Genomic DNA, 12,899 nt, shown 5'->3' with positions numbered 1-12,899 from the left:
GCTTGTGGTGTATTAATTGTCCTTAACTAAAGTAGTCAAAGACATAATGAAGGAATCTGTCACGCCCATTGTTTTCACACTCCCTTCCCATTCAGACAGAAAATAATTTCCTCTTTCCGGTAGCAATTTTATCCAAAATATTAAGTCAGTCTTCTCTGTTTTAGTGTGCACACCCTACACATTTACATTGCACATAAAGTAAATTTCCATGCTCTGAAAAACATACTATCTACTTGGATAATCACAAAGAGAGGCAGAATTTGTACCATTTAACCCATGCAAAAGCAAAAGAGTGACCTGACAAAATTATACTGATACCAGTGATATTTAATCCGCAGCACCAAGAAACTGTTCTGCTGGGCTGATGCCAAAGCAGCAGGCTGCTTCCTCTGCCTCCCAACTCACTCTTAGGTTCCCTACATAAATTTGATGCTCTCTTGAACTCTGTACAGTAGCCATGACCGTGCAGATATGACAGCAGCATTATAGTCCCCTACAACAGGTGCTTTTTAATACTTTATATAATAATATGCCGTTGTTTAAAATCCCTTAGGTCACCTGGAATTACCTGTGAGAACTCCTCTTATCATATTTTGATTCAGTATACTCATCCACTGATTGATCTTGATAAACAGCAAATATCCATGAATATTCTGAAAATTACATTTTTCCAATCTCCCAAAGATTATTTGTATTAGGAAAGCAAATAAAAAGCTTGAGGATTAGCTGTGCTGCCCAAATATGTCTCAGTATCTCTGCGAGTACACACAGGACTAGACATTCAGAACATGCATAGATACTAGACACAGCACGCTAGTAATTCTTCCAAGGGAACTGACAGTTCTTCATACCTGAAACAGTGCATAAACCTGCTTTAAGCTCTAACTCAAAAGTCCACTGTGCCTCAATCAACAAGAAAACAAGTTACATTTACTTTTTTTTTTTTTTAAAAAAAAAAAAGTGCTGTGAGGTTTTATTCCTTGATATTATATACACTGTTTAGCCAGGTATCACATCTTCATGCTAGTATCAACAAAGGAAGCTAGCACATCAATGCTACAATCAATTGTGTCCTCAAGATAACTTCTATTTACAGTTTATCAATTGTATCATGGTGCTAAAAAACTTAATTCCAACAAAAGGGAGAAAAAAAGCAACGTGAATATGGTATGTATCTGCCTGCAGATAAACAATGACATTTTTTATTAATTCTGATACTAGTTTGAGCTGCAAGGAGAGACAATTGATGATTCAGAGAATCAGTGTGAACTATTGCCTTCCATTAATTTCACAGAACCACCTACAAACCATAGATTTTAAGGAACCTCTAAGATATTTCAGAGGTTTGAATCTCCTTCCTTTGATAAAGATGTAGTTTTGTTTCTCTTTTTTGTGTTCTTTGAGACTATAAACCTATCATGCAGCTGCCAGAACATCGCTTCACATAATCCCCCAACCCCAGTAACCAGAGGTCACATAATCACATACCAAGATGCACTTATTTTAAATGCTATGACCATATGTATTCTGCATGTGCACCATTTACCCATTGTCATGGACAAATCTTGGATTGATTAAAGTTTTAAACATAGCACATTAATTTTCGTGACTAAAACGCATTACCTGACACAAAAGTTACACGTGAATACTCAAATACTCTTTGTGACAGCACATGTAATCATTAAAAATGGGACATTACATTCCTTGGAAAACAGCATCAACATTACTTCCAAAGTTTGTAAATAACAATATAATTCCTATGATTATAAGATTTGGTTTTCAAATAAACTCCAGACAAAAGCTAAATTAATTTCTATGGAATAAAAGTATTGTAGAAAAAGCAAAATCATCTGTTACAGACTGTTAGAACTGTTGGCATCAACATCCTCGTTTGCTTCTACGTTAATTAAACTGACCTTTTAAGCTGTGTGTCATGAATGCTTATGACACTGTAGTGACATGTTTTATTGCCCTCTTCTCTCAAAACAAGTATACGTACACATGGATAAAATGACTGTGAAAGGTTGTCTGGTTTTGTAACTGTAATATTTAACCTTCTAAAAGATAATTCCTCTATTTACAAGCTTCAGCTTGATCAGCAGCTCCTAGACTACAATGCAGAATCACAAGCCCAGGCCTAACAAGACTAACAATAATCTATGCTAGTATTTATTGCAAGTCTTATCATTAAACACTGACTCTGTACACAGTTTCTATAGATATATGTGACAGACTTCACCCAGGACGCATTTTTCTATGCATTGTGCATGCCCAATCTCCATTTCTGAAACCACCATTCCAAAAACTAAAAGATTAAAACAGCGTGTTCATTGGTACTACAGAGTTGCAGCTAGCTACAACGTTTTCCTCAACCCACAACAGGGACAGGCATAGCTGAGGAACCTTGCAACAGCTCCCTTATCTATCCCGCATGTTAGGCCAGGTCCTTATCTGGATGTCCACAAAGGAGTGCAGAGGAACAATGCAGGTGGGGCAGCCCATACAACACCATACATCCCCATCACAGGGGCCATCAGCCCACCAAAGGCCCATCTCCACATGCCAGAGGAACACAGAGGCACAAGGGCAGGTGGGGAACTCAAATTAAGGACTCCAAGGAAAAGATACCCTGTCCAGACCCATCCCAGAGCTGCCACAGGAGAGCCTCAGCCCCAGTTTCCAGACATAAAACCCATCAAGACAAGTCAACACTAGGGCACGTTTTGGACTGAGAGGGGTTGCTGCCCAATGGTATGGTATAAGGCGCCGGGGAATTAGGATTGTAAAAGACTTAATACAAGATGTCTATGGAAGGAACTGAAGGCAAGGAAAGAGGTGATTCAGGGAGGCACAAATGTGGGGAAAAAATAGAGGTATAAGATGACAAAAAAGTCTGGACACCTGTAAACAGTGGCTGGTCAGAACAATTGTCTGATCATGCCCTATGCCTGATCAGCATCATCTGTCCTATCTTTTCATTAAATTCCATTTCTATCTATTTTCCTGGATGATGGATTCTCATTCTGAGCACACGTGTGTGCGTAGGGGAGGTCTGAGTGCCAGCAGCTGAAGCCAAACCACAGGTCAGAGGTTTGTGATGTCTGTGGTGCCAGCAATTGGAAAGACCAGGGTGAGTGAAATCAAGACCCAACAACTGGAGTGGGACCTCAGCCCCAGTAACTTGAATATCCAGGTGCCAGCAACTGGAAAGACCAAGATCCAAGGGCTCCTACTGGGCAGACAGTGCCTGAGCCCAGCTGCTGGAGACATCCACATTTTTTTTTGGTTGGGGTTTGGTTTTTTTGGCATGTGTGTATTTGTTCCCACTAACAGACCTGAACCACTAGCCATCCTGAACCACTGGAGAATGCTACAGTACAAGAGCATTGCCACTGTTTGTGTTCATGTGAGTGCTCTGTGTGTCTGCCTGTGTTAATCTGTGTGTATGCATGTATGTATTGTACACCTGTATCCACGTGCTTGTGTCTACTGGGAATATGTGGTCAGTCTTGCTACTGGTTGGACCTGGAGCATTGAGCTGCAGCAGCCTCCCCTCCACCAGAAGGCTGTCAGATTCAATTGCCCCTAACAAAACTTTTCAAGTTTGATGAAAAAGAAGTCCTGCCCTTTCCTTGCATACACATACACATGATTCCACTGTTATAAAAGAACAGACTCTAACACAAAGATGCCTCTCTGATTGCTCCTTTCCACACACTTAAGCTCAGATTACTCTTCTCTGCTCACACTGCAGTTCTATGCACCCAAGCAATGGAAGCGCTGGCTGGCTGCCGTCTCCATGGCCGGCCCTGATGAGCTGCAGGTGGCCCATCAGAGCCGACATCTAAGCCACTTGGCCAGGCTTCGATGGGGGAGCTGCACAAGCAGCTTGGCTCCTTGCAGACGTGCAGCGCCCTGCTCTCTCTTCCGCTCCCCAGTACATTTGGGAATACAGCATTCCTTGCTAGCACCTTAGCCAGAAGGCTATGTGCGGACTGCTGGCCAAGAATAACCTCATCGCCTAACAAGGTTTTTATTTCAAGGGGTATCTTTTAACAGGATTTTTACGCAAAGCTTAAACTATGTTCAAGTAGTACACTAGCAAATTTTTCTCTCTTGTACTGCAGCAAAGTACAGCTTTTATAGCCTTCCTTATGCTCAATTACATGAAGCCATCAAGGAAGAACACTATCCAGTTTCTTTGAAGTGTTAAGAGCTTATAACGTAAACTTGAAAACAAAACTCAAAGCAGAATTTTTTAAAGCCTGTTCTATCTTACAGGATTATACAGCTATTACTTTCCTGTATAAAAGCCCAAAGTATCTGCACAGTGACTCAGAACATATAAACTGCTAATCCCAGTATTACTATGCTTCCTAAAAGCAAAAAGGCAACTGTTCCCAGTGTTAATGGTTCCAAAAGAGCATCTAGCTACAGGAAATCACTTGCGGGAAGTCTACATATGTGATGGACTGTGCCAAAATTAATCTCTGGTATACCAATACCATCAACTTATGTAAAGAATGCATGTGATCCTTTGTACTTGGGTGGTACTAGCACAAGTTAACATTACTAATGCATTATTGCAGTTACGCTGAGGAAAAACAAATGGTGTTATCTAGAATATTTATACTGTAAGTATTACAGTGTCTCTAGTTTTAACTGACAGTGCATTACACCGTTGTTTTTACCCAGAACTCAATATACAGCGTCCAGCATTGCTGGAGTGAAACACAACTGAGGCTTCTTTCTATCTTGGCAGTAACTGAAAAATCCCTCTACTTCAAGTTCCAGGACTTACTTTACAAAGTTCTGGACCAGTCGCCAAAAGTTCACACTAGGGAAAAGTGTAGGCGGATATTGTTTCAAGGTCCAGTATCTCATGACCCATCATAACTCAAAACAAATGCTTCAAACCACTGAAAGTTAATTCCAACGTCTAATGGTGCAAAACACCCATTACCTTGGAAAGTCTCTTGGTTCACTGAAATCACTCCAATCTATTATTCTGCATCCCTACCCAGCTATTCACTCCCACTCTTTAGAATCGTGTGCCAAATCACATTATCACACAGACAATTAGCTTCAAACTTGTTGCATCTTTCCCTCACTAGATGCCTCAGTGCAGACATACTTGGACTACTGCTTGGCTAGGTTTTCCAGAATACACACTTATTACCACGCTAGAAATGCTAATCTGCCCTGCGTATACCAGCTCCATGCCCCCAGTACTCCCCAGCTCTCATCTTCTTGCAAGCATATTTCTTCTCATGCCTCAAATCTCTCTTACTCTGCTGCCTTATTTAGCTCACACGAAGAAAGCAGATGACAAGAAGGCAGACCAACAAGGAGGAAAAAGATTTAGCACAGATGATGAACACAAAACATGATTTATGTTCATTTTAGAGTCATTCAAAAATAAACACCATGAACTGTTACAAGCTTAACCTGGAGAAAAACACAGAAGGATGTTTGCGGTACTATTACCTATTTATTACATCAAATTAAGTTGTTACTGCAAGAGTTGTAGAGATCCATTTGTAATATGGATGGATTGCAACATGATTCTTTTACTTCTCAGTATTTTATTAGTAAAACATCTGTTAACACTTGAGAAATCATATTAAGCTTCAAGTCAACACCTCTGCCACAATTTGGTTAGATAGCCATTAACGTAACAATGTCCAAACCTTTGGAAGACAGCTCATATTCATTCCACATGTTTTGGTCTTCTCACAACACGACAATTTTAAAATAAACACCTTTTTCCCCCCTTCAGAAGCCCTAACTGAAGAGGTAGCTATCCAAACTACTTTAATTAAGCCCCATTATAACTTGAGTCTTAGGTATATGAATAATACAGGTATACAGTCAATTGCCACTCAGTTATAAAGTTCTACAGATATATTTGTGTTCTTCACGTCAGGCTTTTTTCCTCCAAGTACCAAAGCAAAATGTTTGAACACATCTCATCTGTCTCCCCCCACACCCCAGTCTACTCTATCTTTAAAGGAAACTGGCTAATTTTTTTCCAAACAATCCAAGGGCTTCAATCGTGTTCCAACTATCAAAAATGAAATCCCACCCAGTCTAATTAAAATAGGCAGGGGTTATCCAAAAAGTGAATACATACTGATAGGATCCTATTAAATTCAGATTATTCAAATTCAAATTATTCACCAGGGAATACAATGTACCAGGACTACAACATTTATAAAAACAATGAAAGTATGAAACTACAGAAACAGTAGAAAGACTCACAGGCAGGTCTAACATGCACAATTTAACTCCTTTTAAATACAGCTATACTTCCAGTTATTGTGTTTGCAACACCTTACACAGTTCAGAGTCCTGAAGAAATAAATACAAGTGGGAACATGTTAAGTACCTGTGTAAGTGGCTATTGGCAGATTAAGGCCTGAATTCAGGCAAGTCAAAACAGCATAATGTGGCAGGGAAACAATCAGGGGATTAACACTAGTAAGAAAGCATAAATACTGTTGGGAAAGAAGACATCGTTTAAGGTAAACAATGACACTTTAAGGACTCTGCCTAAAGAGAGAAAGATGACCAAAAAACCCAACATGGAAAAAAATAGTCAAAAAGTAAGATGAAAAACAAAGAAGCACAAAGACAGACAGTAATCAAGTAAAAATTAGATTATATACAATCAAGAATTTGCTGTTCAGAGACAGGTGCAATTGAAAGAGTGATCATGTTAGGATGAAGAAAAATTAAGAACAAAAATATTCTTGCTAGCGAAAGCAAACACACCAAACACAAAAGAGTTACAGGAATCGAGATGAAAGCAACAGGGGCTAGATAAAGTTTTCAAGCCTATACTTAAAAAAGAAATGAAAAAAAATTTAAAAAGCCCCATACTACATCTGGAAGAGTTCAGCAATTGCAGAATTGTAAACATTGATGGTGGAGAAGGTTTAAGAACAAATCTGAAACAGTTAGGCCATGGAAGGAAAAATTACTCTTGGAGGTGAACTAAATAAGACACAAGATAGACCAAAAAATACTAGGCTGGATCAAGTTTGATAAGAAAAAGATAAATAGACAGGAAACGAGTGCAGCAAACATGAATAAAACACTAGAAATATATAAGGGCAGAGAAAGAAAATTAAGAGAGTGAGAAAATAAGTTTGGTTTGGCTTTTTTTTTTTTCTTTTTTTAAATTTAAGACATATGAGAGCAACATGTTATGAAAATACAAAGGAAAAATCTGAGGGAGGTTTGTTAATGAATAAGACAAGAAATACCACTTTGACTTTGCTAAGTGGTGACCCTATGGGTGGGTTCAGTGAAGCGGAAAAAGAAAAAGTAGTTTGGAAGATTAAGAAACAGATTGTATGGGTAAACAGTGTAACAGTACTCAAGTCAAAGAGAAGGCAACAGTTAGAAAGGATCAAGAGAATTTCAGGCAAACACCCTAAAGTAGGAGGGCAATTGGCCTATTTCAGAGCAAAATGTAGCAAAGCCATTGGAGGAAAAGTATGTAAAGGGGGGTGCCAAGTATGACTGAAAATGAAAAGGATGAAGGACAGTTTTGTAGATAAAAAAAGGTAGATAAGGGAAGTTTCAGAATCGTGAAAGTAAAGATTCGTAAGTTTAAGAAAAAAAATATGATAAATCTTGCAGGTACTGATAGTATACAAGTAATAGCACAGAACAATGAAATGTTTTTCATTTATAGCTGTTAGTTTAACTAGAACAAAATAAATAAGCTAGAATAAAGCATTTACAACATGCTGTCTTACATAACTCAGTTTGCAGCCAGTGGAGCATCACCACATGTGAGTTTCTAGTTTCAAGCTAGTAAGCCCTATGTTCTACTTCATGTCCTCTCATATGAGGAATGAAGAAACAGTATTTAAACTCAAAACAAGACTAAGAACTTGACTCTGTAATATCTGATCACTGTGCAAGGACACACACTGTCCATCTGCAACTTATGCTACCTATTTTTCTGCTTCTAAACACACTCCCTCTATTCCAGCAGTCATATCTGTTCATGCTTTGGTTCTTCTCCAGACTCCCCCTCAGAACTGTATGTCTGGTACTTTAATATACAGCAATCTAGACAAGGAATGAACAGTGTAGTTTAAGACTATAACAAGAATCTTTTGAAGCATCCCTATAAAGTCTAACGTTTGGGTTGTCTGAATACTTCTATTAAGCATTCCAATATACAATACCCCGAACACAGTGCTCCCCAAATTTAGTTTTAAATTTGAAAAAAATGTTTTGCTCCTCTCCTGATGTTTAGAACATTTCTAACAGAGCTAAGAGACACATCAAATATTTGCATTACTCATCCCGCTCTCCTTGCGGACACATGCCTCTCTAGTTTCAGTTCTGCTGATGCTACTTTTAATTACCCTTCTGCAAAACCTGAACAAGCTACATCAAACAGCAGCATCTGAAGCAGGAGGCACGGTTGACCATCAACAATACAGCAAGACTGGCAATACAGAAAGTGCTATGAAAATGCATTAGGTAAACACAGTACTTATTTCCTAACTAAAGTGCTCTCCAACACAGGCTTTTGCGGGATTGTTTACCCCGCAGTTGATTAATTTCCCCAGAAAGAAAAAAAAAAGTAAGGCGTAAGTTATTTTTCTGAAAACTTCTGAGGATGCTATAATTACTTTTACAAAGGTTAAAATCCAGCCTCCTCAGAGATCTGCTGTAAATCCTGATCAACATTTTTGATACTGTAATTGTAGCCTCAAACAGAGTTAGGCAGGCAGTTCAAGCTCCCAAGCAAATAAGGATACCTGAAACTTTTTTTTTCGTTCCAGATATGTAGAGAAATACACATCTGAAATGTGATTTAAAAGCACTATTAAAAGTAAGTAAGGAAACTTCCATTTAATTCTAGTAAAGATACCACTCAAATAAGAGGAAAAGCAATAAATGATTCCAAGTAAAAAAAGGGTAATTCTTTTTCATTGAAAAAGTGCAATAGTCAATAGATACTGCTAACTATAGAACTATCACAAGAACAAACTATACAGTACCATGAAGACAGGAGCCAGAAACCAGTCAAGAAAAGACAGTTTAAGCAGGCTGTGGAATACAAGAAGAAACGGAAGCTTTAACACTGTTGAATCTCAAAGGCATACCCACTAGCTTCAAAGCTTTCAACTGGAAAAAACAGGCAGCCATATGCATGACAGTACACAGAAGACCACAGTTCTCAATTTTTACATAAACACAAAAATATCTATATATTAATACTAAAATATTTAATATGCTTGCAACAGTCACCAGATCTAAGAGGGAAAAAAAATTCACAGCAGGACATACTGCTGTCAAACAGAGGGTAGAAGGAGGATACTGCCACTTGCGCACTGGATGCAAAACTACTTATGAAAGATGAATGCACTACACATAAGGTTGTTTCCTCATTGGTTTGCTGCCTGCAAACATGTTCTCACTGAGCAGTAATTTGCTGGTAGCATCAGCTGCAGGTGAGCATAAACTGAATAAAACCCAGAAAAAAGAGAAAACTGATCGTGAAATCCTCATCAGGTTTACAGTAGATTAGGCTCAGCATATAAGAAGTTTCTTGAGCTATAACAAGAACTTGAGCTAAACTTGTAGCTGAGCTTGCCAAAAGAACAGAAAGGAAAAAGAAAAGTAAGTGTGAATGTATTTGTTTTCATCTTTAAGACAGAAGACAGGAAATACGCTGATGCAAAGAGAAGGAGTTGATACAGAAAGAAAAAGCAGCCCATAAAATGGCTGTGAAAAGGTGCAGGTAACATTCATGATTAAAAAAAAAAAAATTACCTAAATAACTTGTCTCTTCAGAAAACAACTAACACGCTGAACTACATTTTGGTAGCCCAAAAAATTATTATGAAATCAGCTTGCTTGCCAACTATTTTGTAAAAATACGGAAGATACAGTAAGTTGTGAGATGGGGAAAAAAGATACACAAGCATATACAAATAAGAGTTCATATGTTTGCATTTACTTTCTTTCAAGCTATTAAGTGAAAAGGAACCATCTAATAAAACTAATCAACCATAAATAACAAATCACAACAATGAAAGACACAGAGAAAACAATTCCCTACAAAATAATCTACCTTCAACTCCGTCCCCCTCATCCACCCTTGGCCATGAGGGAAAAGAGCAGTAATTTCTTCATCATTTTATGGAACGTTAACTACTTTTCAGGTTGCTTAGTAGAATCTAACATAACTAGACTAAATAAAGATAAAACTTGGATGCAAAACCAGCAAGATAAATGTTATTTCCTTCCTATAGTCAGAACTTGCAACAGCTTAACCAGGCCACGTTGGAAAAGGATGCCAAGATTTTTATTTCTTGGTTGACCCTCTCTTAATAGAAATTGTGCTGGTAACTAAGTGCTCTCATAAAAGAGTAATGCATGTATTCCTTATATGGAAAAACAATACTAGGACAGTATTAGCTGTTTGGTGGGGCTTTTAATTATTAACTAGAAACGAAAAGCTAGTATTGAGCAACTCTGCAGGCCTGCAGTGCATTTCTGTAGCCAGAACTGGTCCTTTCATTACAGCTGGCTATACTGTTGCACGAATACTCCTTAACAATAGTAAGCACAAACTAGTAACCTAAGATACCAGTAACAATCACTGAAAGGAAAAAAACGTATTCTCCATATTGTGAAAACTAATTATTGCAGAAAATTTACTACTACATCTTCTTTTACTACATTTCACAAGCAAGAAAGTAAAAGGACAAATTACTCCTTTTAAACGAAAAGCTTCTATCTTGGGAGTTAGCAAAATTTCTTTGTGCATAACTGCAAACATCTAACATGGATCTTTGTCACTGTACCAAACTTCTTGGCATATTCCAGTCACGCGTTCTTACAAAACAACTGTTGCCATCAGCAGAACACGGTAGTGTTATACCATACCTTCTGGTAAACTATAGAGCACACGAGGTCTTTAACAGCAGAGAGGGACAGTTCCTGAGCTTCAATGGTGACAGTCTCTCGAGTGAGACCAATCTGCAGAAGGAAGGAGACGCCATGCATAGAGCCCCGGGAGTTGGTGAGGCTCTGGGTACTGAAACTGCCATTGGAGAGTCGACTGGAGAGCCCCGACTGGGGACTTGAAGACAAAGTTGGGGTTTGTGGTGCAGCAGCATGACACGCAGGTGGGGAAAACTTCTGCAAGGATGGGGGAGAAGAGTCGTTTGCTGACATCTGACTTGCTTTACTCTGTCAAGATCTCCCTAGTAGTCAAATTCTAAGAAAAATACGTTGTCAGTTCTTGGTTTGAAATGAAAACAAGGATAATGTAACTTTCCCTTTCTTAGTTCAGTAAAACACCCCTGACGAGTAAAACTTAATTTTCCCTTTCATTCTGTGCAAGCCAAAGAGTAAAATAATTTCAGCTGTAAGTTACTTTAAATTAAAGGTTCTCTTTCCGCAGTTACAATCAGCTGATCAGAAGCAGATTGTCTGTCCTTTAGCACCACGTCCAGACAACAGAGGCTTACATAAACGCCTCACAGAAAGACAGCACCTCTGCTGTTTTATACTTGTCCTTCATTTTTATGTATTAAAAAAAAAAAAAGCTGGAAACACAGATGGAAATAAATGTTGGTAACTCATTAAAAGTATCCTCATTCACCTAATTCCACAGATCATCTCTTAAATGCAGACTCATCTTCATGTAGATAGCCTTTTAGAATGGAAAAAAAAAAAGTGTATCCTTGAGCAACAACAGAAGTCCACGTATGTGATGAATCTATTCCTCCTTCAGAAAGTCTTCTCTGAATTCACAGGACACTCTGAACTTGGAGATCAGTGAAGATATCTGATTTCATTTTTATGAAATATTTTAGCTCATGAAATGCAGGAGCAGAATGTCTGAAGACAAAATCACATTAAATGTAATCTCTAGCTTCACCCAGATAATCTCCAGCATTTTGAAACGTTGTACTCCGCCTGTAGAGAAGAAGATAAAGCTGTTATTTCACATGAAATGCATAAAATTGCATAGCAATGTCATAACCACTCTACTTTGAAGCAGCAGGATCACCAATTCCTTGTACTCAAATACGTTATGTTAGTAACATTTTATACTTATAACTTGAACTTAACTGTTTTCCCACTGTACAATACACAAGACAAATCAGACCTAACACTGACCAATACGTTATCACATCCTTCAATTAACAGTAATTTAGCAGGGCAATGCACTTAAGGGAGGGGGGAAGGGAGGGGAGTAGGCAGTAGACCACAGCTCTGCTCTGTAGGTATATGCTGAGAAGTTGGTGGGTAGGGAAGGAAATTTATTAAAATGCATTGACATGTCCAAAAACCTATGTAGCATGTACTCAGGATATCATTTTAATCCTTTTATTCAAGACAACTGAAGAACATCTTGCACAAACTCTAACTGTAGGAAGATATGCATAGCATACAATTGAGTTCCTTTGGAGAAAAAAATAATTTAAAGTTTACAAGTCTGATTTAAAAAGTGTGTCTGCTAAAACCTTTTAAAAGAAATCATTTCACGAGCACGGTCTCAAAATACTTTTTACAAGATGCTGTGCTACCTGATTCGATATTTCAAGCATTTCATGAGCAACTGAAATGCTTGAAAAGAATCATTTTCAGATTCACCAAGCAATTTCTGCCACAGAAAAAGTTAGCTGTGAGTGTAAAAGTGGTTCAGATACATAGATACTATGTATCGCTAACAGTTTTTAAAGAAACATAGATCCATACAGGACACCAAAATCAACAAGCTCACATATTTTTTCCTTCCCCTGCATACAAAAAAGAAAAAAAAAATCCCAGAAAGAGCATTACTAAGATTAAATGACATGAAATTTTAGAAAATAAATGCCACAGTTTATCACACATAACATAAACTGTCC

The 12,899-nt window shown here is 38.1% G+C and overlaps 1 protein-coding gene across 2 annotated transcripts in view; it reads right to left on the bottom strand.

The window, feature by feature from the left end:
* Nucleotides 1-11,214, bottom strand: part of PRKD3 (protein kinase D3) — a 40,080-nt gene extending 28,866 nt beyond the window's left edge. For both annotated transcript variants that reach the window (XM_009880385.1, XM_009880386.1), the window contains exon 1: nt 10,924-11,214. In XM_009880385.1, the coding sequence (XP_009878687.1) occupies nt 10,924-11,214 (291 nt within the window). The remainder of the gene's footprint in view (nt 1-10,923) is intronic.
* Nucleotides 11,215-12,899: the final 1,685 nt, after the last annotated feature.

This window comes from Charadrius vociferus, unplaced genomic scaffold, assembly GCF_000708025.1.
Source record: "Charadrius vociferus isolate BGI_N301 unplaced genomic scaffold, ASM70802v2 scaffold62, whole genome shotgun sequence".
Classification (NCBI taxonomy): Eukaryota; Metazoa; Chordata; class Aves; order Charadriiformes; family Charadriidae; genus Charadrius; species Charadrius vociferus.
The sequence above is the reverse complement of the archived record's forward strand: the minus strand, read 5'-3'. Positions and strand labels throughout refer to the sequence as shown.